The sequence below is a fragment of the Solea senegalensis genome, linkage group LG14, assembly GCF_019176455.1.
Source record: "Solea senegalensis isolate Sse05_10M linkage group LG14, IFAPA_SoseM_1, whole genome shotgun sequence".
Classification (NCBI taxonomy): domain Eukaryota; kingdom Metazoa; phylum Chordata; class Actinopteri; order Pleuronectiformes; family Soleidae; genus Solea; species Solea senegalensis.
In genome coordinates, this window is record NC_058034.1 from 24,025,989 (window position 1) to 24,052,817 (window position 26,829).

The window sequence follows — 26,829 nt, forward strand, 5'->3', positions numbered from 1 at the left end:
GAGTTTTGTGAATATCGTCGCCTGTAACACTTGACTCGTGCTGTTTGTTACTTTGTTTTGTGTCTTTTTGTTTTTGTAAAAAAAAAACATATTTATTTCACTATTTTTGTAGACAATTGTTGATTTTGATTGTATTTTTCTATTTAAATAAACGGGTTTATTTACCACGTGCTGATTTATGTTTTCAAAGACGAGAATCGATCGCATCAACGTTTTTTAAATAATTCTCTTATTTTGATACACGCGACACATTTGTTTTGAAGGAAGGCTTTTATTTTGACACTTGAGATCCTCCCCAGTGGCATCGAGGGTGTTGTCGTCGTCGTCGTCGTTGCAGTCGCTGCCGTCGCCGTCGTCGTCGTCGTCGTTGCAGTCGCTGCCGTCGCCGTCGTCGTCGTCGTTGCAGTCGCTGCCGTCGTCGCCGTCGTCTCTGGAACTTGAATATTGACACATTTTGAAAGGCTGCCTCAGCTCGATTCTGTGTTGTGACGTGCAATACTGTTTCTAATGTTTGTATAAGAGTTAAAGAGCTACACTGTAAACCTTTTTAAATGCAGATTTATTTTTTTCATTGCATATTTTGCAGATTTCTGATCCACAAACAAAAAAAAAGAAGTAAAACCTGTTTTTTTCTATTTTTCAAAGCAGAAATCTTTGTACTGATGTAAATGATTGTACTTATTTTGGATAGTTTGGATGTTTTGCTAACAACAGGAGAGACTTTTTCATGCATATTTGTTTTTATTTCAAACTGCATTTTTATTTTTCCCCTGGTGAATACTCGCTGAATAATTTTCATATTTGAATGTCATTGGTATTATTTTTTGTATTTTTATGTGGAATGAACACTATATAATAATAATAATATAATTTAAAGATGCTAACTTTATTTTTATTTTTAAAGCTAAATATTTGTAATTTTATCGTCAAAGAATCAGAGTTTGTGTATAGATGACAGAACAGTGGTGTTTGGATTGTAATTATTATACTGAATGGGTCTTTGATATGCAAAATGAATATCATGTTATTATTATTATTATTATTATTATTATTATTATTTGGTTGGTTTTGTATTTAAATGGAGTTTAAATGGACAGCCTTGTTTTTCTTTTCCTGAATAAAGACACTTTCTGTTTGGACACAACATGGCTGCTGCTACTGATGATGATGATGATGATGATGATGATGATGAAATAACTGTCTTATTTTGTCACTTCACTGTTTGAAATCCAACGTTCAGATTGACCTCAGTGACACAAAGTGACCACACGAGGCAGCAGAGGAGCAGCAGCTGCTGTGTTTCCTCTGTGGACTTTGGTGTGGGATAGTGAGTGCTTTACAGACGTCAGATGTGTGACCGTGAGATAAAGATGTGATCATGTGACGTAGATTTTATGAGTTGAGCTCTTTGTTAAGTGGCACAAGTGCGGTGACTTTGTTTTATACGCAACACGCACGCACACGTTGGACATTCATGACTTGAGGGGACATTGCATTGACTTACATTCATTTCCTGGAGACTTACTCTATCATCGCTTAGTTACTTTTACATTATTCTTACGTCGTCCTCACTTTGATATAACATGTTTATGTCGCTGAAACATACTTTTCGACAGAAATAAGCAGAAGAACAATTTGATCAGGGTTATTAATAGTGTGACTGATTTTTTTTATTCCCTTCTTTGTCATTTATTTCTCGTGCTGTATTTACAGTGTGAAAGGACGCCACCTAGTGCTGAGAGTCTGACGTACAAGTGGGATGAAGTCGGAGGTCGACGTGACTCAAATGTCATTTATTAATGCAGCATTATTGTGCCGTGACCTCTGCACATTAAGTGTCTCGTATTTACAGAGTCTTCATCCATGACATCATGGAGATGATGACACACACACACACACACTCTGTTCTCCTGGAGCAAATCTATTCGTCCTGTGAAGTTTATGAAGCAGAAAAGAGGGAGTGGATAAAGGAGGGAGGGAGGGGATAAAGCTGCTGCTGCTGCTGCTGCTGCTGCTGTTCCACGGCTGGAACTCCTTCACAGCTGAGCACAGCTGAGGAACATGTCGGACAGATCACAGCATCACAAAGACCAGGATCTGAGCAGATAGGACTGAAAAACAGCTCAGCAGTGAGACCACAGAGAGGTGAGACACACACACACCTGTCAAACTGTCTCTGACTGATTTATACACATTCTCGACATGGTGTTTATGGTCTAACTTAAAGGCAGAGGTCAGGTTTAAATGCACTGAATGAGCATAAAGAGCGCCCCCTGCTCCACGGGGCACAAACATGCAATCCACGTCAGTTTAAGTGTACGACATCTTCACAACACGTTCACGTCGTCATCTCACGGCGAGACAGACTCACTCTCCCACACCAAACCCCTCACACACACAGGAGTTGTTGATCCACTGCTGCCTCGTGTGGTCACTATGTGTCACTGATTTAAATCTAAATGAAGGATTTTCAATGCCAAATTTGACCCAACCAGACATTTGAACTTAGTGATGGAGGCAGCAGTGGATCAACGACTCGTGTGTGTGTGTGTGTGTGATGTTAAAATCACCGGTTTCCTCTATGAGGTTTGGTGCAGGGAGAGTGCAGACTTTAATTTCCTGTTGGAAAAGTGTGTCCGACAGTGAGATAGATCTTTATCTTCTGGTTGTTTTGAACTCAGTGAACCTCAGTAAACATTTGAAGACATTTGTTAAAGTGGACGCAGAAATGTTGTCTTCATTCTCTCTAGAGAATCTGCTGCTCTGTGTCACTGAAACTAAACTGTTCAAAATAAATAAAGCAGCTATCATTATATTTCTATAGTAACCAGAGGAGACCTTTAAAATGGCCTCTGTGTGTGTGTGTGTGCGCGTGTGACATCATTGCTGTTGGGCGTGGCTTCTCTCTCTCAGGACTTCTCTCTGGCTCTGCGATCATTTCATTTCCCTCACAATCAAAAACATGCTACGCTAAACACCCAGCTAGTGTGAGTGTGTGTGTGTGTTTATACTATATACACATATACACACTTCTATACACTAAGTGTGTGTGTGGTCACGTCTTTATCTCACTGATTTTAGCTGTCTGCTGCCTCGTGTGGTCACTTTGTGTCACTGAGTTAAGTGTGTGTGATTTTTTAAGTGGGGATTTTCTGTGTGACTTTGGTGCGGGAGAGTGACACAAACCTTACATTTCCACTTAGAAACTTCTGTGAACATCTGTGAAATACAGATGTGAACATAGTCCTATCACATGTGCCCATGCTGACAGGGAGCGATGCCTTTAAGGTGCAGAACATGTTGTTGCTCATGTTCTGCAGCGCACCGACAGACAGACAGACAGACAGAGAGACAGACAGCCAAAGAGCAGATGTGAGACTCATGTTCTCACACCCACGTTGGCAAATATGTCCAAATAACTCTCTCCACACAAGGATTCCCTGTATGTTTGATCCCTGTCAGATTCTTCAGCACAGGCAGCAGCTGCGTTTCCTGGGCTTCGTGTTTAACGTAGAAAAACTCAGAGGACAAAAAAAACAACACCGTCACAAATACAGACAAAAAACAGTGTTAGCAAAATGGCTGCCACTCGTGCACAAACACTGCTACTTTGACGTCTGTCGTGTTTGTGTTTCACAGTGAATCAGTCGCACGTGTTGCTACAATGTTTGTGTAGGAGCCATTTCTTTGTGTAGCTGCTGCACTACCAATTTATGCCGACAGGTGGTGGGTGTGTTCTTTTTGTTGCTATAAAGGTGGGAACTTTGTGTCACTGGGCAGGTGTTGCCGGGCGGAAGAGTGCACAGTTTTTCAACCGCTAAAACGATATGCTTTTGGCACTTACTGTCATTTACTGCTGTTTTTTGGACTAAAAGGTCGCATATTAAGCAAAGCAAGCGTTTGGACTGGATTTCATTGGACGTACAAGAAAGCGTATCAAGCGCGTTAATAAGTTTAGCCTGTCCTGCAGCCCCTCAGTGGCTTTAAGCTGGGGCTTAGCCACTACAGTTTGTGTGAGCAGAAACACAGCGTAGAGCGATGCTAGCCCGAGATACATTTGTGTTTCCGACTTCTCTGGAACTGGAACGCGATGAACTCGGAAGGCGACGTCACTCCTAGTTTCGTAGCTATAGCCGCCGCCTTTCTTAGCCCCCTGCAGTTACACGTGTTACATTGTTTTCAAAGTTGAAAATAGTGTGTTTATATAAAAGCAGAATTCTACGCTTCATTCAACGTTAATTATTTATTAAATTACTGTGACAAATGTTAGTTAATGACGACACCCCCAATGAACTACAGATATGAATGCATTGATATTAATTTAGTGGTTGATTAATTAAAGAACGTTTAAATTTTGTGATAAAAGGCTGACTCAGTTCTGCTGTTTCTAATGCATTTGTACAAATATTACGAAATATACGAGTATTTTTGATGAAACCGATGTTTAGAAGAGTTAATAATCATTGTTATAAAGGTGTGAAGCTGGAGTCGCAGCACAAACAGGAGTCCAGATGTTTCTCGATGATGACGATGATGTTTAAACGTCTGTCAGTAAACGGTATCTTCTGTTTGTCTTTGTGTGACACAACTCTGTGATGTGTGTGTGTGTGTGTGTGCGCTCACACTCACAGGAACTGTGCTGTGTGTTAGGTCATGACTGAGGAATGTTTTAGTAAAGAAACAGAGAAGACGGAGAGGAAAGATCTGGCATCAGAACATCATCAACACGCCGAGCTAACGTCGGTCCCGACGCTGTGAGCGCCCCCTGCTGCTGGAGGCTTGTTCTCAGAGAACGTTCACGTCTTTATCTCAGTGTTAAACTGAAGTTTGTGAAGCACTCACGCTCCCACACCAAAGTCCACAGAGAACATGAGTGACTTTCAGGAGTTGTTGATCCACTGCTGCCACACACACACACACAGTGACCACACGAGGCAGCAGAGGACCAGCAGCTAAAATCACTGATTTTCTCTCTGGACTTTGGTGTGGGAGAGTGAGTGCTTTACAAACTTCAGTCTAACACTGAGATAAAGCCGTGAACGTGTTCTGAAGATGGATAAAGCTGCTGAAGAAATAGAAATAGTTGCTGAGTTGTTAATATTTATGGCGATTTATTGAATTCAGTTGAGGACGCACGTGTAAACTGTCCCAGTGACTTTGTTTCCACAGATCTGAGGATGTGGACGTTGATGGCGGGCGTCTGTCTGTGCCACTGTGTGTGGGGACAACTGTTTGAGACCAAGCCGAAAGGAGCGCCGCGCCTGATCTGCAGCGTCCCCGGGTCGCCGGGTCTGCCCGGTAAACCCGGTCCCAGCGGACCCCCGGGAGCAGATGGGAATGTGGGTATCCCGGGAAGAGATGGCAGAGATGGCAGGAAGGGTGAAAAGGGAGAGAAGGGAGACACAGGTATAATATATAAAAAAAAACCTGAACAGATTCAGCATCAGGTTATTTGTACTCAGCAATAAATCACTCAGATTAATCATATTTCAGATCACTGATTAAATCTAGATTAGATAAATGTGAGAATGTGTTGGTTTCACCCAGTTTCCTTCCCTCTGGCTTCATCATACATCATATTTTATACACTCATCATTTTAGAGCTCAGTAGCTCATGTCACACAACTAAGGTAATGTCCCCCTGGCAGGAGGATGGAGGAGAGGAAACGTAGTAGTTAACGCTTGATAAATCATGGACTCAGACTAGATTTACCAAGATCTAGTCTGCATAGTGGGCCACATGCTCGGTGTCTTGGTATTAGGTGAATTGGACACTGTAGGTTGTTTGTCTCTGTATGTGTCCCCATCACATGACAACTTAAACTCCCGCGTCAGGGTAAAATATAAAAATAAAAACCTTACATACATTTTGTGTAAATATCACATGTATGCTGCAATTTTTACGCAAATTCTAGAAGTCGCTGTGTTCGAGTGAATATTTGTTTCCGCCATCAACCAGAGTGTTGCACTTTATTTTTATCAGAGAAGAAACTGACATAAAACATGGAAAATAAGAAGAAGAACAATCTTGTCCTTGCACAGGTTTTAGGGTTTTTAGGAAAAGACAAAGTTGTATTTCCAAAAGCTCCATAATTACAGCGCATCCAAGTATAATAAAGTGGTTTTGTATAAGTTCCATTATATGGGTTCCTTTAAAAGCCTCTGGATAAGTTGACGTTTCACTGCAAAGATATTTGTGTCTCCATCATCCATCAGTAAAAAAGCAGCACTGACACCATCTCTGCAGTCTGATCTGAGATAAATCTGTCAGCGATAAATCAATAAAAGTCACACACATGCCTTTCATTTTACACACACGCCTTTTATTTTCCACTGTGTGTGGAAAGAGGAATTCAGACACACACACACACACACACACACACACACACACACGCATGCCTTCACCTGAACATGACAGCACACATTCAGCAGCAGCGTTCACTGCAGGATGTTTACTGACTGCAGGCCGCTGTGCTCTAAAAAACTCTAAACATGGAAATATTTTATTCTTAGACCAGTGCAGCACACAAACTCTTCAAACAGAGATTAGATTAAAGACGCAGAGATTATCAGTTGTCATGTTTACTACTTTTGCAGATGATACACTTTTATTTTGAAGGAAGGAAGTGGTGATGGAGACACTGAGAACTTGATTGAACATGAATAAGTGTCTTGATCATAGTCAGAAATTGATGAAATTGTGAAAGGGATATTCCAGGTTTTCCAGGTGCTGTGAGCGCCCCCTAATGCTGAGAACCAGCCTGAGACGTTAACAGGCTCACAGTAAAAACAATGAAAAACACTTTTTAGCCACTTCCCATTGAAGTCTGTGTCACGTTGTAAAGCACTCACTCTCCCACACCAAAGTCCAGAGAGAAAACCAGTGATTTTAACGTGTGCTCTTCAGATACACATAGATTTTTATGAGGGGGAACAAACAGGACAGTGTTGTGCTTCTGTGTGAATGTGTCTCACAGACTCTGCTGTCTTTCTTCAGGGTTGAAGGGCAGAGTCGGTCCCACAGGAAAGATCGGAGAGCGAGGCGACCGTGGGCCCGCGGGGAAACGAGGCCCCACAGGAGAGGACGGAGACATGGGCCCTCCCGGTCCTTTGGGGCGTGAAGGACAGAAAGGGGACAAGGGTCAGCGAGGGCCACGTGGCAGCGGGGGAGTGTGCAGATGTGGCAGCCTTCTGCCCAAATCCGCCTTCTCTGTGGGAATCACCAGCAGCTACCCGGCAGAAAACACCCCCATCAGGTTCAACAAGATCCTCTTTGACGACGGTGGACACTACAATCCACAGACGGGCAAGTTTATCTGCGCGTACCCGGGTGTTTACTACTTCTCATATGACATTACACTGGCCAACAAACACCTGGCCATCGCTCTGGTGCAGAACGGCCAGTATCGCGTCAAAACCTTCGACGGCAACACGGGAAATCACGACGTGGCGTCAGGCTCCACTGTGATGTACCTGAACCCAGAAGACGAGGTGTGGCTGGAAATCTTCTACAACGACCAGAACGGTTTATTTGCAGACCCCGGCTGGGCCGACAGCTTGTTCTCCGGCTTCCTCCTCTACGCTGACACGAACTACTTTGACATACTGGCGGAGGATTATGTGTAGAACCAGGAACTGCTTATTTTATTGTTGGTCCCAGACCCTTATCAGACAAATCACCTTTCACTGCTGATTGTTACTGCACTTCAGCCACATCCCATTTATGTTTTTAAAATCTGAAAACAACATATTTAAATGGAAATGTGGGAGATAAAACAACCTGAACTATTCCTTTAAACAATCATACTTGAGTTTGGTTTGGAGGGTTTTGTTTTAGTATTGTTGTTTTTGTTGTTTTTCACAACAACACAACAACACAACAATACTAAAACATGTGACACAAAGATAAACGTAGATGTGTTTGGTGAAACCTCAAATGTTTGTAATGTGTTAATGAAGCTTGAAGTTGTGTGTCTGTGTGTGTTAGTGTGTGTGTGTGTGTGTGATTTCTGGTATTTTTTTAAAAGATTGGAGACAAAATTTTTATTCAAAGTTTAATCACAGATGTACACTGCCTGTAAAGTCGCCACCTAAAAAAAAGGGTCACATGGTTGGAGCGCCTTTAGCTTTGATGACTCACTCATTCACTGTGGCATTGTTTCCATAAGCTACTGCAATGTCACAAGATTTATTTCCGTCCAGTGTTGCATTGATTTTTCACCAAGATGTTGTATTGATGATGGGAGAGTCGGGCCACTGAGCAAAGCCTTCTCCAGCACATCCCAAAGATTCTCAATGTGGTTAAGGTCTGGACTCTGTGGTGAAAATGATGTCTCATGCGCCCTGAACCACTCTTTCACAATTTGAGCCTGATGAATCCTGGCATCGTCATCTTGGAATATGCCCATGTCGTCAGGGAAGAAAAAAATGCATTGATGGAATAATCTGTTCATTCATTATATTCAGGTAGTCAGCTGACCTCATTCTAAGGGCACATAATGTTGCTGAACCTAGACCTGACCAACTGCAGCAACCCCTTACCTATTTGCTTAGTTAAATCCAGGTGGCCAGGCAGTGTATTTTATACTGAAGATTCTACTTTTTTGTGTCCAAATTGTCCTCTCAATAAAGTTTAAACAATGTCCCGCCTCCTCTGCGTCAGATTGGTTCAGGGTTTGACATGAAAACTGGCGATTGGATACAAATACGGAGGTAAATCACGATAAGCCAATCAGAGGCAGGGGAAGGCGGGTCTTCTTTGTCGTTTATTGAGAGCGGGTTCATGTCTGGTTGATTTCACGCGGGTTCGGTTGAGACGTAGTTTATCTCTCGTTACTAAGCAGCGGCAGCGACGCTGAGAGACTGTCCCACTAATGTGGATAAAAGTCGATCAAAGTCAGGATTTTTCAAACTCCAGGCGTCACAGCGACCACCAGCGTCACACTGGCGTCGTCAAGGTACATGTCCCCGCCCATGTTCTCCTCATTAAACGACTCTAAAGTGGCTTAAAAACAACAACAAATAAATCACCGCTTTATACGCTAAGCTAATGCTAGCTCAGCTTCAACACAACCACGTCTTGTGTTTCAGCGGCGTTCGAGATAAACTGCGGCAGAAAAGACGCGCTTTACAAGAGACACTGGCAAAGAGCAAAGACGAGGACGACGAGCAGGTGACGTTTACGACTGTTAACGTGAATAAATGATGTTACAAGTGTGAAGTTAGCCGTCAAGTCTCTACATGAGACACACACACACACACACACACACACGAAGGTGCTAACGCTTTTAGCTCATGTCATTATACTCGATAGGCTCTGGTTACGTCGACCAAGTCGAGTGAAGAGAAACGACGACCCGCGATTAAGGAGGTCGGTGTGTGTTTGGTGCTGTAGTTTGTAGGTTGCAGTCCCTCTCTACTGTGTGTGTGTGTGTGTGTGTGTGTGTGGCTGGCTGGCCCCCACCACCACACAGCTTTGAAGACTAATCACTAAACCTTGAATCTCAGTCGAGTCCCAGTGTTTAAAATGAAGCCTTTAAAAAGAGTCAAAGTCAAGTCTGAGTAACTAAAATAAGAGTTTCACTCAAATCACGGAAAAAGAGTCAGAGTAAAGTTGGAGTCTCTATAAAAGTGAGAGTCGAGTCAAGTCTCAAGAGCCCAGTGTTAGAGAAGGAGTCTCCAAAACAAGAGGTGAGTCTTGACCCCTCAGTGGTCAAGTACTCGTTGCTAAAAGTTGAGTTGAGTCTTCAGAGTCAAAGTCAGAGTCTTTAATTAGAGTCAGTCTCAAAAAGAGTCGGAGTTGAGTCTGAGTCTCTAAAAAGAGTGGTCAGATATGTGTCATCTAAAAGAGTCTGAGTCAACTCTTCAGATTTAAGGTGGAGTATTTTATTAGTATTATATTAAAAGAGTCACCAGTGTTGTTGGAGTCAAAGTCGCTAAGAGAGTCTTGACTCATCAGTGGTCGAGTTCAAGTAACTCTTAAAGAGTCAGAGTCTAAACCACTAAAGAGTAAGAGTCTAATCCACTAAAGAGTCAGAGTCTAATCCACTAAAGAGTCAGAGTCGGGTCTAAACCACTAAAGAGTCAGTCGAGTCTAATCCACAAAAGTGTCAGTCTAAATCACTAAAGATTCAGAGTTTAAACCATAAAAGAGTCAGTCAGTCTAGTCGAGTCCCACTAAAGTGTCAGTCTAAATCACTAAAGATTCAGAGTTTAAACCATTAAAGAGTAAGTCGAGTCTAAACCACTAAAGAGTCAGAGTCTAATCCACTAAAAGTGTCAGTCCTAAATTTCAGAGTCTAATCAGAGTCTAAACCACTAAAGAGTAAGAGTCTAACCTACTAAAGTCTAATCAGACTCTAAACCACTAAAGATTCAGAGTCTAATCCACTAAAGAGTAAGAGACTAATCCACTAAAGAGTCAGAGTCTAAACCACTAAAGAGTCAGTCGAGTCAGAGTCTAAACCACTAAAGAGCAGAGGGAAAACCACTAGAGTCAGAGTGGAGTCTAAACCACTAAAGAGTCAGTGGGAGCCTAAACCACTAAGAGTCAGAGTGGAGTCTAAACCACTAAAGCCGTCAGAGTCTAAACCACTAAAGAGTCAGAGTGAGTCTAAACCACTAAGAGTCAGTCAGAGTCAGTCTAAACCACTAAAGAGTCAGAGTCTAAACCACTAAAGAGTCAGAGTCGAAGCCACCTAAACCACTAAAGAGTAGAGTCAGAGTCTTACACTAAAAAAGAGTCTAAAGAGTCAGTCCATCCACTAAAAAGAGTCAGAGTCTAAGTCTAAACCACTAAAGAGTCAGAGAGTCAGAGTGAGTCTAAGCCACTAGAGTCAGAGTCTAATCCACTAAAGAGTCAGAGTCTAATCCACTAATGAGTCAGAGCCTAATCCACTAAAGAGTCAGAGTCTAATCCACTAAAGAGTCAGAGTCTAGACAAGCCCTGACAATCAGGACTGGGTTCTGACTCGGGTCTGAGTCCTGGACTGGAGCTAACAAACACCTCCCTCAGTTTGCGTGTGCTAATTAGCAGTAGATGTTGTTTGAGTTGTTGCTGTTTGTCACAGTTTTCGTGTGCTAAAGCAGGAGGATGAAGATCCAGGAGAGACACTGAAACGAAGAATCCAGGCTCAGAGAGAGAAGAGGAAGATAAGGGTATTTGTCTCTGTTTGTCATTATGGCATCATCTGAAACCTTCCATCACCTCTAATCCCTGCTCTGTTCCATGGGGATTATCAGCTGCTTGAGCGGTCTTCAGTCCAGGAGTCTCAGGATGATGTGGAGGTGATTTCCACCAGGCAGCTCCACAGTGACGCTGAGGAGCGATCAGCTGACAGAAGATCAGCTGAGAGGGGATCAGCTGACAGAAGATCAGCTGAGAGGGGATCAGCCGACAGAAGATCAGCTGAGAGGGGATCATCTGAGTGCAGATCAGCTGACAGCAGATCAGCTGAGAAGGGATCGTTTGAGAGCAGATCAGCTGTGAGGGGATCGTCTGAGAGCAGATCAGCTGACAGCAGATCAGCTGTGAGGGGATCGTCTGAGAGCAGATCAGCTGAGAGGGGATCGTCTTGGAAGGCAGAACCAACGGTTGTTTCAAGACCTCCACTAGCTGCTCTCAGAGGTCGGTCACTGAGTTTGACAGTCAGACGTTCCTTTGCTTTACAGAAAGAAAATGAATTCACCTCAATCAACTTGTGCCTGATTTCTATCAAAATAAAAAGGTATATTTTCCTATCCCTGCTTAAAACGCTGAGTCATGATCACGTCTGTCCTCCAGGTCTCACCTCAGGACTTCAGTCCACGACTGGCTCTCAGCATTTCGACAGCAACGTGACGCAGCAGCTGAAAGAGCGGTTGAGAGCAGCCAGAGTAAGACCCGCTCCACCCTGTTTCCAGTCATTTGATTTAAACGTCTCATCTCATTGATGAAAAGTGCTTTGCCTTGTCGTCCCTCCAGTCTAAAGCCGGGAGCTTTCAGCAGGAGGAATCGTCCTCCTCTGTGGAGACATCCAGTCGTTTACAGAGCCTCAGAGACCGAGAGGTGAGCAGCTCCTTCACTCCAGACAGAAGTCCTCATGCCTCCCTCCACCTCAGCTCCAGGGTCAAGTTCAGAGAGTCAGAAAGACAAGTAAGTCTTTGAAGAGAGTCGTATATTATTGGTCTCCTTCACTGTTAAATGTCTTTATTTATTACACTTACAGACAGAGAGAGGCCTCCCCACCGCTGAGGAGGCGTACAATTTCTTTACCTTCAGCTTTGAGCCAGATCCACAAGACACGGCGACCGAGAGCACCGGACGTAAAAGAAGAGCAGAGGAGGGAGGAAGTGAAGATGAAGAAGATGGCGACGCAGACGAGGATAATCAAAAGGAAGACAAGGTAACGACAACAGGAACACGAGTGCAGGTGAATCACAGAATCTGAGGGAAAATCTCACTGAAATTACAACTTTACACATAAATAAAGTTTTCTTGTGAGTTACACAGTATTTGACATTTTGATTCATAGCATGTGAGTTAGGCTCCTCCTCCTCCTCATGTAAAATAAGAATGGTGTCCTTTGCCACAGTCTCAGACTGAAGAAGCTCCTCTGGTAGGAGACGGAGAGGAGGATTTGTTGGCCATCGAACAGTCGTCTCACGACTTCCTGGAAGTGAGGAAAGCAGAGTACGTCGGGTATGGAAAACTCCTCCAGCGAGAGAGAGAGCGCGGGCTGCTCTTCACGCCCAGTTACAGAGCAGGTATTTGTGAAAATAATAAAAATAATGCCAGTGTCAGTTTTTGATTGTGTTCAGGACGATCACTTTTTCATTGTCACAGTGCCCACGTCCGTCAAACTGCCTGAAAACATGAAGCCGCGTTTCCTGGAGGACGAGGGTTTCTACGTGGGGGAGAGGCCTCCTGTGTCTAAGACCAACCAGAACATTCTGGAGAACCGTGTCCTGAAGATGGACGAGGTAACGTTTTTATTTACAGTCTTTCATCTGCATGTTAGGAAATGAACATGCGCGACGTCCAGTGTGTAAAGTTTACAAATGAAAGCTAGAATCATTGGACTTGAGGTACAAAAAACATAATGCAGTATAGTTTACCATTCAAAAAAACAAAAACAACTCTTTTTATATATATATACGGTACATATATGTACTGTATACATATACGTACTGTATACACGCACACACACTTTCACTTTTCACAGATGTATATATATATATATATATTTGTGTATATATATATATAAAGCGACTCATCGATCACTTCTCGACCTCTGAACTCAAACCATTTGAATTCTTTTGCCTCCCTTTATATACGTTTCACTTCTGTCCCTCTTTGTTCTAAAGAACCATTTTAAAAAGTTCTACATTTCCCTGAAGTTCTATTAAGTTGTTGTTATTTTTTACTGATTTTCTTTGTTCAGGGAAAGAAGTGGTTTGGAGACGACGGCAGGATCGTGGCTCTGCCCGACCCCATAAAGGAATCATCCACCAGACCACCTCTGTTCCACATGGGGGACGACCTGGACCCTGCTCTGCACACTGTGTTCAGGAAGGTCAGACACACACAGACGCACACACACGCACACAGACACACACAGACACACAGGTCATTGTTTGTTTCATCCTCGTGTGCAGGCGGTGAAGTCCAAACATGCACACATGACCATGAGCGGTGCTGCAGATCCAGAAGGAGACTACCGTCTGGACGTGGATGTCTCCGGTCTGATCTTCTCTCATCACCCTCTCTTCAGCCGTGAACACGTGCTGGCGTCTCGTCTGGTTCAGCTCTACGATCAGTATCTGAGCAGACAACACAACAACCTGACAGGACACCTCACAGACAAGGTGAACTCTCAACTCCCAAAAGCAACCCTGAACATTCTAAAATACTGAACCTGGTCTGGTGTGTTTTTGTTGTTTTGCAGTTGAATGGACTGAGGCGAGCGCTGAGGAACATGCTGGAGATCCACGGAGGACGCAGCCTCTCTCAGGTCATGCAGCACAGAATATCCGACTACAGTCTGGAGGTTCGGTGAGTTTCCTAAGAACCATCATCAGGGTTCCCACGGGTCCTTGAAGTCCTTGAAGTCCTTGAAAGCGTGTGAAAAAAAGTATTTGAAATTCGTCCTAAATAGACTTGGTCTATTGAAAGTGCTCAGAACTTGATATTTTGTTCTGCTGCCGATGTGCTCTTCAGGGATTACATAGGTCCTTGAAATCCTTTTCAAGGCCCTTGAAAGAAACATGGGTCATTGAAAGTGCAGTAAAGAAGTGAAGTTGATATTTGGGTCGATGCCTGTGTTGTTTGTTACGACGACACCTACTGAGATTCTGTGCAGAAAAATGAGCGAGTAAAGTTAAGGGAGAGAGAAAAAGACGACGTGATGATGTCTGTCTCGCCAAAGACAAAGACTGACTTTGAGGACATGTTTTAGTTTTTAATGACCTCTTCTCCACATGGCAGGAATACACGGCAGCTGCGAGACAGCGAGCAGGAGAAAGATCGGACTCTGCTGAAGAACCTGGTGAAAGTGTGGAAGGAGACAAAAGCCCTGAGAGAGTTCCAGAAGTTCACCAACACTCCGTACAAGCTCAGCCTCAGAAAGTAAAGCTCTCTCTCTCTCTCTCTCTCTCTCTGTGTGTGTGTGTGTGTGAAAGTCTTCTCTAACATGCCGCGCTGTCTGTCCACATGTTGTCCAGAGCGAGTGTGGACCGCGCGTCAGACGAGCGCGAGCACGAAGAGGAAATCTTGGCAGAAGTCATGGAGCTGGAGGCCGAGAGCGAAGAGGAATACCAGAGAAAGTTGGCCGAGTACAAGATGCAGCTGTCCGAGTGGAAGCTGTCCAGAAAGAAACAGGTGCCCGTGTGTTTGTTTCAGCAATAACAAAGATTTTCTTCTTGTTTCTAATCCATGATTATTCTCCCGACGGTGTGACGACGTCATGTTATTGTTTGCAGAAAGATAAAAAGAAGACGAGGAAGAAGAAGAAAAAGAAGAAAAAGGGACAGTTACAGGAAGACACAGAAGAAGATGATGAAGATGAGGAGGGCAGTGGTCCAGAAGAGCCCGCTGTAGAAGAAGAAGATCTCCCGAAGCCAGAACCTCCCGAGAAGCCGGACTTTGACTCCGTCGAGCAGCGAGTTAGAGAGAAAGCGTCCAGGATTCGCAGGAAACCAGGAGAGCCCGTCCTGATCCCTGATCTGTCTGCGTCTGGAAACATCACCGCCAGCGAACTCTGCCCCAGGTACGAGCAGCAGCTCTGACACACTCAGTCACTTTGTTCATGGACATAGAAATATAAGCCTGTGACCTGCACCACAGCTGTCCTCTGCTGCCTCGTGTGGTCACTTTGTCACTGAGTTAAGTCTAAATGTACTGAATGTGACAAAATAAGACATTAGAACTTTGTGATGGAGGTAGCTGTGTGTGTGTGTGTGTGTGTGTGATGTTAAAATCAGTGATTATCTCTGTGGACTTTGGTGTGGGAGAGTGAGTGCTTTATAAACTTCTGTCCAACAGTGAGATCAAGAACATGTTCTTCTCACAGACCAAAGGTTTAGACTGATAAAGTTCATATTAAATGTAGAGATGTCACAATACGAAAATTCAGTAGTCGGTGCCAATACCAGTAAAATGACACGATTCTCGATGCCAAGTCGATACCACGGTAAAATAATAAAAGAAGGATTTTCAAAGATCCCATTTACTTAAAAATAAACATCTTTATTGGAAAAATATTGCAAAATATTTCCAAACACGAGTCGGGGTGCTGCAGCCGCAGTTTCCATCTTTCACATGAGGTTTGTTATGACATGTGAGGTCTATTTCTTCGTGACCTCTTCTGAATGCAAGTATGAGCTGGACCACTCCGAAGCATATACTGCCCCATTAGTTCCGGAAGAGTCACAGCACCGAAACTTACCGCGCCTCGGTGCTTCCATAGGCATCGTCTGTGTTTTTTTATTTTAGAATCGAAAGGTATCGCAAGTATCGGTTTTTTGTGACGTCCCTAATTCTATGTCTTTCAGCAAATACACGCAGGACTGGTTTCACTTGTTCTGTGAAAAGTCAAATATTAAAACCCCTTGAATATTTGGTTTCAGGGCTGAAGTAGCACGCAGGGAGGAGGTGACGCGTCGCTCTCTCTTTGTCAAAGTCGTGTACAACGACAAAGAAGTCTCCCGCACTGACAGACGCTCCCTGAACAGTGATTTTAGAGTCCACTTTGGTCAGATCTTCACTCTCAAGATCTTAAACTGTCCTCAGAGCATCAACCTACAGGTACAGTCCAGACAGAGGGTGACCACAGAGAGGTGGCTTTTCTTCATTAATCATGGTTCCTGTACGTGTGCAGGTATTTGAGGACACCGGGTCATCATGTCCACTCCTGGCTCAGGTGTTCGTCCCTGTGCCGGAGCCGTCTGTGTTGACGGGCCGAGTTCCTGTTGAGGAATTTGAGTTCAGCAGCAACCAGAGGGTGATGTTTGACCACGAGGGAGTTGGGAGTGGTACGTGTGTGGGAGTGGCATCTGTCCTCCTGTACAGGTGTTTGTTTTATCATGGATCAGTGTGAAGTATGTTCCCCTTCAATTACAAACATGATCCACTGTCTTTATAATAACTGTCAGAAATCCTTTAGAGTTCTCTGTCAGAGCTGTTGTGTGTGTGTGTGTGTGTGTGTGTGTGCTCTTCTGTGGATGTCACATGGTTTGTTTTTAATGATCTCAGTGACTTTGTTTAATGCTGGATTATGTTTGGTCACATTCTGATCATTGATGAATCACTTTTGAGTGTTCACAAAGAAATCATTCAAACAGAATCATGTGACCTTTGAGAACATCATCATTTCCAGGTGTGGGACATAATCTTGTCTGTGTGTCTGTCATGTTAGACGTCCCCCTCTCCTTTGATGCCGACGGCAGTAACAAAGTCACCTTGTTGACCTCTGGGAAACTGTCGTGCTGTGTTTCTTGGGGAGTCGGCGAGGACGACGTTCCACTGGCTCCTCCCCTGTCTCAAAATCAGGGCGGCGTACACAGGTACTTTTACTTCAGTTCAACTAGAAACTCACAGACCTGTTGTAGCGTTCATATATCTTATTTTTATAACGTGTGTGTTGTAGTGGACTGGGACGCGTGGACGCCGTCTCGTACATCGGTGCTTCTGGACTGTACGACATGAAGAAAATCGCAGACTGGGCGACGCAGTCACGTCTGGACCCCAACGATCCCAAAAACGCCTCCATCATGCAGCTGCTTAAAGTGAGTTTTTATACATTCTTCACTTTAGTTGCAGTTAAGGGAAAACATGGCATCAAAACAAGAGGACAAGGGAAATGATGTTAAAGTGACATGAGAGGACAAGAAGTTCCTCCACAACAACTTTAAGGTTTTTTAGTGTTTGGGGTTAAGGGTTAAGATGAGTTATTTAGTTGTGATGTTAAGGTTAGGGTGAGTCATTGACTGGTTATGGTTAAGGCTCTTTTTTAGGCTCTCCAAATGAATGGAAGTCAGTGTGTGAGTCCTTAAAAGGATAGCTACGTAAACCTGTGTGTGTCTGTCTGTGTGTGTGTGTGTGTGTTCAGGTGGCCAGCAGTGGAGAGGTGACCGTTCCAGATTACTTCCGTCTGGAGCAGCTCCAGGAGGAGTTTAACTTTGTGAGCGATGAAGAGTTGGAGAGCTCCAGACGATTCCGTCTGCTCAGACTTCGGAAACAAGAGGTCGCAGAGTTTCGTAATTTCAGATGTGTTCCTGCTCAGGAGAGAGAGGTCACTGACAAAGTCTTCCAGGTCAGAAATAAACATGTGTTTTATCTCCGTGTGACACAAGAACATGATTTCTACCTCGATCTTTTGAGGAACACTTGAATATAAAAGTCCTGTGTGGAAACATTTAAAAACAACAGAGAATAGAGTAAAGAAATAAAAAGTGCACTTCCTCTTCTTCTGTGGTGTTGAACGGCAGCCGGCATCCATGATGTAACAATGCTGCCACCTGTTGGAGTTTGGAAACTCTGTCGAGATCCAGTTCATAAAAGTTTAAGATGAATAAAAGTGTTAAATAAAAGAGGTATAAAAAGTCAATAAGTAAACAAGTACATAAATAAAAAAGTATATGAATCAATCAAACAGTAAGTAAAGTAAACTCATAAATGAATGAGTTAAAAAAACATGAAACAAGAAAAAAAACAACAATACAATAAAAACGGTAGAAAAATGAAGTAAAGGTAAGTGTTAAAGTTTCAAAGTAGAGAGAAAATTATACATGTAAATAATCAAATGACTGATGGCCGAGTTCCATTTCACTGCTTCTCTGAACTGAACACAGCCTTTAATGATTAACCTGATCAATAACTGTTTCAGCTCGTTCACGTGTGTTTTTGATCACTGAATGACGTCGTCATTTCCTTGTTGTTTTCAGGATTATGAGCAGAGGCTGAAGGAAGGAGAGATTATCGACACCAAACATCATCTGGACTCACACCGAGCTTTGGTGGCCAAATATCTGCAGAAGGTGACACGGTTTATTTACCAGCAGGAAAACTGAACTCTCTACTGCTATTTATCATAATAATAAGAATACTAATTATTTGTATTTCCCTGCATATGAGCAGTGGTTGAAAGTCTCTCAAACTGTTATTTAGAGTTGAGAGGTTTAGGTTCGGTCTTTTTTAATCATTTCCAGTTTCCACGTGTTAGAATTCTTCAGTGCAGTTCAAAGAAAGTGTATATATAGTCTATATAGAATATAACTTTCTACTTGAAAGTTGTTGTTGTAGTACAGTTGAAAGTCTCTTAAGCTTTCTTCAGTTCCAATTTTATTTTTTTATAATATATTATACTGTATGTTTTATATATATTTATACATATATACATGTATATATGTGTATATAAGTATATATGTATATGTATACATATATACATATACATATGTATGTATGTATGTATGTATGTATATATATACATATATATACATATATATATATATATATATATATATATATATATATATATACATATATATATATATATATATATATATATATATATATATATATATATATATATATATATGTGTGTGTGTGTGTGTGTGTGTGTGTGTGTGTGTAGTTGAAATTCTTTAACCTGCTACTTTTGTTTTTACAGATCAGGGAATCGGTCATCAACAGATTTCTTCTTGCCAGACATCACTACCTGCTGTCTGACTTAGTGATTGAAGAGGAGATACCAAGCATCGGGTAAATATTCCTGCACTTTGTCACGTTCACACACAACATGAGGACGTCTTTTACATGCAGGACACACTGTGGACATGTTTGGAAGGAAGACACATCCCTGAATTATTTCTGTCCAGCTGCAGCCACAGCTACCACTCACAGAAAGAGCCTGTGTTTTAAAACATGAGCTAGGGTTGGAGCTAGAGTTCTGTTAGTTGTGGGTGTTTTCCAGAGGATGGCAGTGGTCCAACGTCAGAGATGCAAGCAGCTGTTAAACCCAAAAGAAGAAGAAGAAGAACAGCAACAACAACAATTATTACTACGATCACAAGAACTAGAAAATGATTCAGATGGACTAGCAGAGGAGGAACTAGAAAGTCTAGAAGAAGAACTACAAGAACAAGAAGAACTAGAATAAGAACAATAAGAACTAGAATAAGAAAACTACAATAATAAGAAGAACTAGAAGGACTAGTAGAAGAACGACAAGGACAAGAAGGTCTAGAAGGACCCGTAGAAGAACTACAAGGACTAGAAGAACTAGAAAGACCAGAAGAAGGACTAGGACTAGTAGAAGAACTACAGGGACTAGAAGAACTAGAAGGACCAGTAGGACTAGAAGAACTAGAGAAAAAAGGACTAGAAAAATAACCAGAAAGGAAGAAGGACTAGAAGAAGAATGGCAAAAACAACTAGATGGACTAGCAGAAGAGGAACCTGAAGAAGAACTCCCTGCTCCTGTTGTCAGGGCAGAAGTGAGAACGTTCGTTTGGCCTGAATCAGCCGCGGCCTCTTTGATCTGTGTTCCTCTGGTCTTCTTCTTTACGAGCAGAGAACAGAAGAAGATTGACACGTGTGTTCTTCATTATCTCATATTGTCAATGCTGTGAATTTTCTGTGATGTCTGTTTTTTTCTCTGTGTTTGAAACAGTGGTGCAGGTTCTGGGTATGTTGTTCTTCTTTAACCCCACCCCCCCCTTTAGTCTCATCCCTTTTTAGTCTGAGTTTCACCTTTGTAGTGACCTTTGACCTGTGTAGTTCCTGCAGTCTTCAGACCCTCTGGGGTCACTAGGACTGTATGTTGGCATTTACAAGTCACTCAGGTGAAATATTGATTCTGTCTCCATTTATGATTTTGATGGAGTCATATATATATATATATATATATATATATTAGAAGTAAACTGATTAAGTTGGCCGATATTTACCATTTATTAATTAAATATTACAAATTATGATTAATGCTGCTAATTCACTAAAACTTAAAGTAAACTTCAAGTAAAATAATAATATAAATAGCACCCCCAGTGCCTTCCTTTCATCAAAGCTCCGCCCCCAACAACAAAAACCTGCTCTTAGTTGAGAGGGTAGTGGGAGGAGCTTAATTGACATTGACTACAACCTGTCAGAACAGGAAATAAGCCCCTCCCACCAGATGAACGCTCTCCGGCTTTGAAAGGCTCCGCCCACATTGATATTGCGTTTTATTGCATGACTTTCTTTTTTTATTAGGTTTCTTTGGTGACTGATATTTTTTAATAATCGACATTGATTTTAGTTTTTTAATGCCCTTTTTCATGTATTTAATATTTAGTTTATACATTATTTTCATTTAAAGTTCTGTTTTAGTGTTGGTGACTGAACTGAAACCCATTTTTGGTTTTATTTGTTGTCACTAAACACTTCTATTTAATAAGTTTGAGTAAAATATACAAGCATCGATCATTGGCCACCATCTGCTCTGATTTCTATACAAACGGATTCTGCGTTATAAAACTCGTAAGTGTCGAGGATTAGTCCACACACGCCTGGAGGGACTGAACTGTTATCAGTGAATATTATGTGTTGTTAAGATAAGTGCGTCTGAAGATTGATTCTCCCCACTCTTCAGGATTCTGGGACTCAACCTTTTCAAACTGGCCGAACCCAAACGTCCACTGAAACCTCAGAGGAAAGAGAGAAAGAAGGTGACGGCTCAGAATCTGTCGGACGGAGACATCAAGCTGCTGGTCAACGTCATCCGTGCTTACGACATCCCGGTCCGCAGACCACAGAGCAAGTAAGTGTCCAGCACTGAAAAGTACCATTATCGTTCACTTCAATTCAAACAACAGAAACAACAGACATGTTCAGGGCGGGTCCCCTGATCTTAGATGGCGCTGTAGAGCCCTGGTCTGAGCACTGAGCGCGTCTTCAAACCCCGCCGTACATGGCTATTGTGTAAAAAAACGTTTGTACTTCCTGTTTCAGTAAACCTGGAGCGTGTCCTCAGGGCGTCGTCCAGGGCAGTGATTGGCTCGTCAGTCAGGTAATCTCCTTCATCCGAACAGAGGCACAGGAAACACAGAAAACAGTGAAGACACAGACACACAAAACATAGGAAACACACAAAACACTGAACACAACACAGTTTTAACATGGTTTGATAAATGAGCGTTGTGTGTGTGTGTGTGTGTGGTGAAGGTTCTGGTGAGGCCGTTTGTGGAAGTTTCCTTCCAGCGCTCGGTTCTTCAAACGACCACAGCAGACGGACCTAACCCCTGCTGGAACGAGGAGCTGCTGCTGCCCTTCAGGTGACACAAATACTCCCTAACCCTTCTTACAAATGATTTGTCTTTTTCATTGTTTTGTCCTCAGGAATTTTGTTTTAAAAGTCATTTTTTTTTAGTTTTTTAATCACCACATATTTTTCTTAAAAATCCTGCTGTGCAGAAACAAAATGTGGATTCAAGAGAAATGAAGGGTCTTCTCTGGCTCGTCAGTTTTTTCTTGTAATTTTACAAACAAACAGATAAACTCATTCTCTCTCCACAGCGCCCCCAATGGTGACTACAGCGTTGCCAGTTTGCAGTCGGTCAGAGACGAAGTGTTCATCAACATATTTGACGAGGTGGTTTATGAAACTGGAGTGGTGAGTGAGAGTGTCTCTGAGGTTTTTGTCTGTGAGGAAACACTGGCCTTAACTCCTCTGTTGCTCTCTCTGCTTCTCTCAGAACGACAAAGACGGCGGGACATCGATTCACAGCCGAGCAGAGAAGCACTGGTTAGGTTCTGTGAAGATTCCCTTCAGCACCATCTATTCTCAGTCCAGGGTGAGTGTCACAGTGACTGTGATAAACTGACGTTCATCGGTTTACGTGTGTTTTACATGTGCTTCTGCGTGTGTTTCTGCATGTGTTTCTGTGTGTGTTTTACGTGTGTTTCTGTGTGTTTTTACATGTGTTTCTGCATGTGTTTCTGTGTGTTTCTGTGTGTGTTTACGTGTGTTTCTGTGTGTGTTTTTGTGTTTCTGTGTGTTTCTGTGTGTGTTTACATGTGTTTCTGTGTGTGTGTTTCTGCATGTGTTTTACGTGTGTTTCTGCTTGTGTTTTGTGTTTTACATGTGTTTCTCGCGTGTGTTTCTGTGTGTGTTTACATGTGTTTCTGCGTGTGTTTCTGCATGTGTTTTATGTGTGTGTTTTGTGTTTCTCGCGTGTGTTTCTGTGTGTGTTTACATGTGTTTCTACATGTGTTTCTGCGTGTGTTTCTGTGTGTGTTTTACATGTGTTTCTGCATGTGTTTCTGCATGTGTTTTACGTGTGTTTCTGCGTGTGTCAGATTGATGGGACGTTTAAGGTGAACACGCCGGCCGTGCTGCTAGGCTACAGTAAAGAGCGCAGCCACAGCACCAACAGTGGTTATGACATCCTAAGGAGCCTGAGTGAAGGAGCCTTCATCACACTCTTCATCACCATCGAACCTCACCTGGTGCCGGGAGAGTCCATCAGGGAGAAGGTCTGTTTGTGTCCGTTTGTGTCCGTGTTCATCATTTCAAGTCAAAAAGTGAAACTTTACAATATTCTACAGCTCATTAAAGTAAGATTCCCTAGAACTAAGCAAATGCAATAGAGTTACTGACTTCATCAGCTCTTTTTGATCAAGTTTAATGTCAACATTTAGTCTAGGATGATTTTCACTTTTCTTAAAGTAGTGATTAAGGGTTTTTTTCAAGGCATACCTTATAAGGTCTTTGGCAGCTGAAATCTATAATAAGTTTGAATTCAAATGTCTTATTTTATCACTTCAGTGTTTGAAACCTTACATTTCGACTTAACGCAGTGACACAAAGTGACCACACGAGGCAGCCAAGAGTGAGTGGTTTACTGTGGGTTGTTTATGTTGGTGTTATTTTCTTCATATTTTAATCATATTACGTCATATGTTGAATTATGTGTGTGTGTGTATAGTTTTTTTTAAAAATAATTTTCTTTTCATCTTTTCTGTGTCACTTGCTTGATTTTGCTCTGCTGCATGTTCTAGATCAGGGAAGTGAAGGTAAAAGTGCCTCATGTATTCATCTCCTTCATGTCATCACTCATCACAGTAACGTTGACCTTGTTGTGTTGTTGTGTTATTGTGTTGTTGTGTTGTTGTCAGTTTGACAGTCAGGAGGACGAGCGTCTGCTCCACGCCTCAGACACCTTTGAGAGGGAGGCGGCTCAGTCGTATCCGGACCGCCCGTGCGTCACCACCGTCATCGACCTCAGCGGCAAAACGGTCTTCATCACGCGCTACATACGAGCGCTCAACCCCCCGCAGGAGCTGCTGGACGCCTTTCCTGACAACCACCAGGCGGCGACGGTGAGTCTGACGTCAACTATCTAACCTGGAAAGAAAAGAATGGACACTGTGGTCTTTTGTTTTACCTGCCGACCTGCAGGTGTTTGACTGATGTGGCTCCTCCCTCTGTTTCTCACCAGACTCTGGTCGCTCGCTTCGTCTCCCTCATCCCGTCTCTGCCGGACAGAGTGACCTTCTCCTTCACCTGTGACCTTTGGAGCACCTGTGACGTGAGTCAAACACACACTTTTATTAAAGTGACCTCATTGTTTTCTTTCATGTCATTCGTGTTATTTTTGCTGCCATTTTTCTGTTTGTTTCAGATTAGAGTCAGATTAGAGTCTTTGTTTCTTGTTTTGTGTCGTGTTATTTTCTTTGTTTCTTGTTTTGTGTCGTGTTATTTTCTTTGTTTCTTGTTTTGTGTCGTGTTATTTGCTTTATTTCTTGTTTTGTGTCGTGTTATTTGCTTTACTGTGTGACCGTGAGAGAATTCCAATGCTGTTACATTTCTTCTTCAACACGTATATTATTATTATAATATTTTGATGTGGGATTTTTGACCTTCGTAACTCATAAAAAGAAAAGTCACAACATGACATCATATGGCTTTAAGTTACTATGCCGTTTGTCTGAAATCCAGAAACAGACTTTCTTTTGATGAAGCTCCTCGACTGTTTGTTAATGTTACAGCAATTCCTCACGCTCCTCGCAGGAGATGAAGAGGAACACGCTGTTCTGTTGTGCAACTACTTCCTGTTTATGGGCAAAAAAGCCTGGCTCATTATTGGTACAGCGATACCAGAGGTGAGAAACACTCATTTATCACATTTTAGAGGGATTTAAAAGTCAGAGTTTGATTTTTTGTCTTGAAGCACTTACTTACTTCTCACACTGAGATAAAGACATGATAATCATGTTGTGAAGATGACGTAGATTTGATCACATCAGTCTTTTGTGAAGTGGTTTCTGTGGTGTCAGCTCGATCAGTAACTTTGTCGATGAAAAGTATCGTGATGTTTGTGCCGTGTTTGGTCTCAGGGAGCGACAGCGTACGTCCTGACCTTTGAGCAGAGTCGTTACCTGATCTGGAATCCCAGCAGTGGTCAGTTCTACGGTCAGTACGACACCTTCTGCCCCCTGCAGGCCGTCGGCTGCCTGGTCAACGCAGACAATGTGAGCGTCCTTTAATGATCCGTCCACTGTGTCGCGTCTCGCTCTGCTGTGATGGCGTTCCTCATCAGTTCATGTTCACTCTCTCACTCAGGTTTGGTTTAACATTCAAGAACACGCTTCACCAATGACCGTGAATTTTGACGTCACAAAAGCTAATTTATGGAAGCCATTTTTCTCACGAGCTTTCTCTCACCCCGGACTGAGCAGTGTTCAGGTGAGTGTTTCACATCCAGGGATTAAACTTTGGATCCAAGTCGTCCAGCAGCTGTTTCTGTCAACGTGTGTGTGTGTGTGTGTGTGTGTGTGTTTGTAGCCGGAGGAGCTGGTGTATCGACGGACAGACAGAGCAGCAGCTGCTGAACTTCAGGACAGGTACGACACACACACACACGCACACACACACACGCGCACACACAGAGACACACACACACGCACACACACTCTCTGCTGATATTAACAGAATAGAGAAGATCCTGAAGGAGAAGATGATGGAATGGCGCCCCCGTCAGCCCACACGCTGGAACCGTCACTGCACCACCACCCTCAAACACTTTCTGCCAAAACTGGAGCAGAGCGGGGGGCGGGACATCGCCGAGGGACACCGCCACGAGCTGCAAAGCATGCTGGGAGACAACAGGGTGAGTCTGCTCCAGTAACCTAAACCCTTACACCCTGAACCTTAAATACTTAGACCATCGAACCATTAACCCTTAACCCTTAAACCCATAGACCCTTAGAAATAAATTAATTTCTATTAATAAATAACATTATTATTTTTATGAAAAATATTGTTCTTGGAACATTGGGCTCGTAGTTATATTTAGAAAGAAATGTAAGTTTTGTGTCGTATTCAAAGATAAATGTACGTTTTTGTGTCGCATTTAAAGATAAATGTACGTTTTTGTGTCGTATTCAAAGATAAATGTATGTTTTTATGTGAATGTTAGTTTACATTAGTGACAGTAAGGTAACTCTGAAAACTGTGACCTTTAAAAGCAGAGCAGTGGGTGTGGCTCTGAACTGTTGTCTGATGTCATCAGTCATGGCGTGTCTCGTGGTTTATGTTGACAGATTTCAGGATTCCCGCTGCACCTCCCGTTCTCAGAGATCCGGCCCATCATCGAGGCCGTGCACAGCACCGGTGTTCACAACATCCAGTCGTCTAACGTGGAGTTTGCGCTGGCCGTGTACGTTCACCCGTACCCCAACAACGTGCTGTCAGTGTGGATTTACCTGGCATCGCTCGTCCGCACCTGACCTCCAATCCTGTTGGAGTACGTCTGCTCAGACCTGCACGCACACTGTAATGTAATTAAACAGCTTTTAATATTTTTAACCGTGACTTTATTCATGTAAAATCCATCACCTCCATTAAATGTCACATTTTCAGAAACACTAAATGTTCTAGTTTTTCTGCAGATGTAGGCGTGTTTGTTTACCCTTAGTGAAAACACGGCAGCAGAATGAGGAAGTCTCACCTTATAAAATCTACGGTCTTAACATGTTCAAATCTTAATCTCACTGTTAGACGGAAGTTTGTAAACCATTCACTCTCCCACACCAAAGTCCAGAGAGAGAAAATCAGTGATTTTAACATCACACACACACAGGAGTTATTGATCCACTGCTGCCTCCATCACTAGTTCTAATATCTTATTTTGTCACTTCACTGTTTGAAATCCAACGTTCAGCTTGACCTCAGTGACACAAAGTGACCACACAAGGCAGCAGAGGTCCAGCAGCTAAAATCACTGATTTTGAGGTTTGGTGTGGGAGAGTGAGTGGTTTACAGACGTCTGTCTGACAGTGAGATAAAGACGTGAACATGTTCTCAAATTGAT

At 42.8% G+C, this 26,829-nt stretch overlaps 2 protein-coding genes across 2 annotated transcripts; both read left to right on the top strand.

Annotated features, from left to right (window-relative positions):
- The first annotated feature begins 1,999 nt into the window (after positions 1 to 1,999).
- On the top strand, positions 2,000 to 8,131 carry LOC122780788 (complement C1q tumor necrosis factor-related protein 7). The gene is made up of 3 exons (XM_044044064.1): positions 2,000 to 2,145; positions 5,170 to 5,406; positions 6,998 to 8,131. Exons 2-3 carry the CDS (start codon positions 5,178 to 5,180, stop codon positions 7,624 to 7,626), a joined length of 858 nt encoding a protein of 285 aa, XP_043899999.1. The 5' UTR covers positions 2,000 to 2,145; positions 5,170 to 5,177; the 3' UTR covers positions 7,627 to 8,131.
- A 508-nt stretch (positions 8,132 to 8,639) lies between these two features.
- Positions 8,640 to 26,388, top strand: cc2d2a (coiled-coil and C2 domain containing 2A). Its single transcript, XM_044044544.1, has 40 exons — positions 8,640 to 8,657; positions 8,887 to 8,957; positions 9,091 to 9,172; positions 9,314 to 9,370; positions 11,086 to 11,157; positions 11,242 to 11,626; positions 11,783 to 11,874; positions 11,963 to 12,133; positions 12,207 to 12,383; positions 12,573 to 12,744; positions 12,824 to 12,960; positions 13,422 to 13,553; positions 13,636 to 13,845; positions 13,926 to 14,032; positions 14,465 to 14,605; positions 14,701 to 14,857; positions 14,971 to 15,245; positions 16,105 to 16,282; positions 16,356 to 16,509; positions 16,893 to 17,040; positions 17,124 to 17,262; positions 17,586 to 17,789; positions 18,421 to 18,513; positions 19,146 to 19,237; positions 20,148 to 20,162; positions 21,108 to 21,275; positions 21,467 to 21,524; positions 21,680 to 21,789; positions 22,031 to 22,127; positions 22,210 to 22,308; positions 22,814 to 22,990; positions 23,516 to 23,530; positions 23,633 to 23,836; positions 23,956 to 24,045; positions 24,506 to 24,619; positions 24,854 to 24,988; positions 25,080 to 25,202; positions 25,302 to 25,360; positions 25,449 to 25,626; positions 26,060 to 26,388. The coding sequence occupies exons 1-40, from the start codon at positions 8,640 to 8,642 to the stop codon at positions 26,243 to 26,245; spliced, it is 5,292 nt and encodes a 1,763-aa protein (XP_043900479.1). The 3' UTR covers positions 26,246 to 26,388.
- The last annotated feature ends 441 nt before the right edge of the window (positions 26,389 to 26,829 follow it).

Excerpts from the sequence above, each read along its gene's own strand:
- cc2d2a (XM_044044544.1), top strand. Across the intron at positions 13,554-13,635 it reads TGCACACTGTGTTCAGGAAG|GCGGTGAAGTCCAAACATGC; the intron begins GTCAGACACACA and ends CCTCGTGTGCAG. Across the intron at positions 21,790-22,030 it reads GAGCTGCTGCTGCCCTTCAG|CGCCCCCAATGGTGACTACA; the intron begins GTGACACAAATA and ends CTCTCTCCACAG.
- LOC122780788 (XM_044044064.1), top strand. The coding sequence starts at position 5,178 with ATGTGGACGTTGATGGCGGGCGTCTGTCTGTGCCACTGTGTGTGGGGA. Across the intron at positions 5,407-6,997 it reads GGGAGAGAAGGGAGACACAG|GGTTGAAGGGCAGAGTCGGT; the intron begins GTATAATATATA and ends GTCTTTCTTCAG.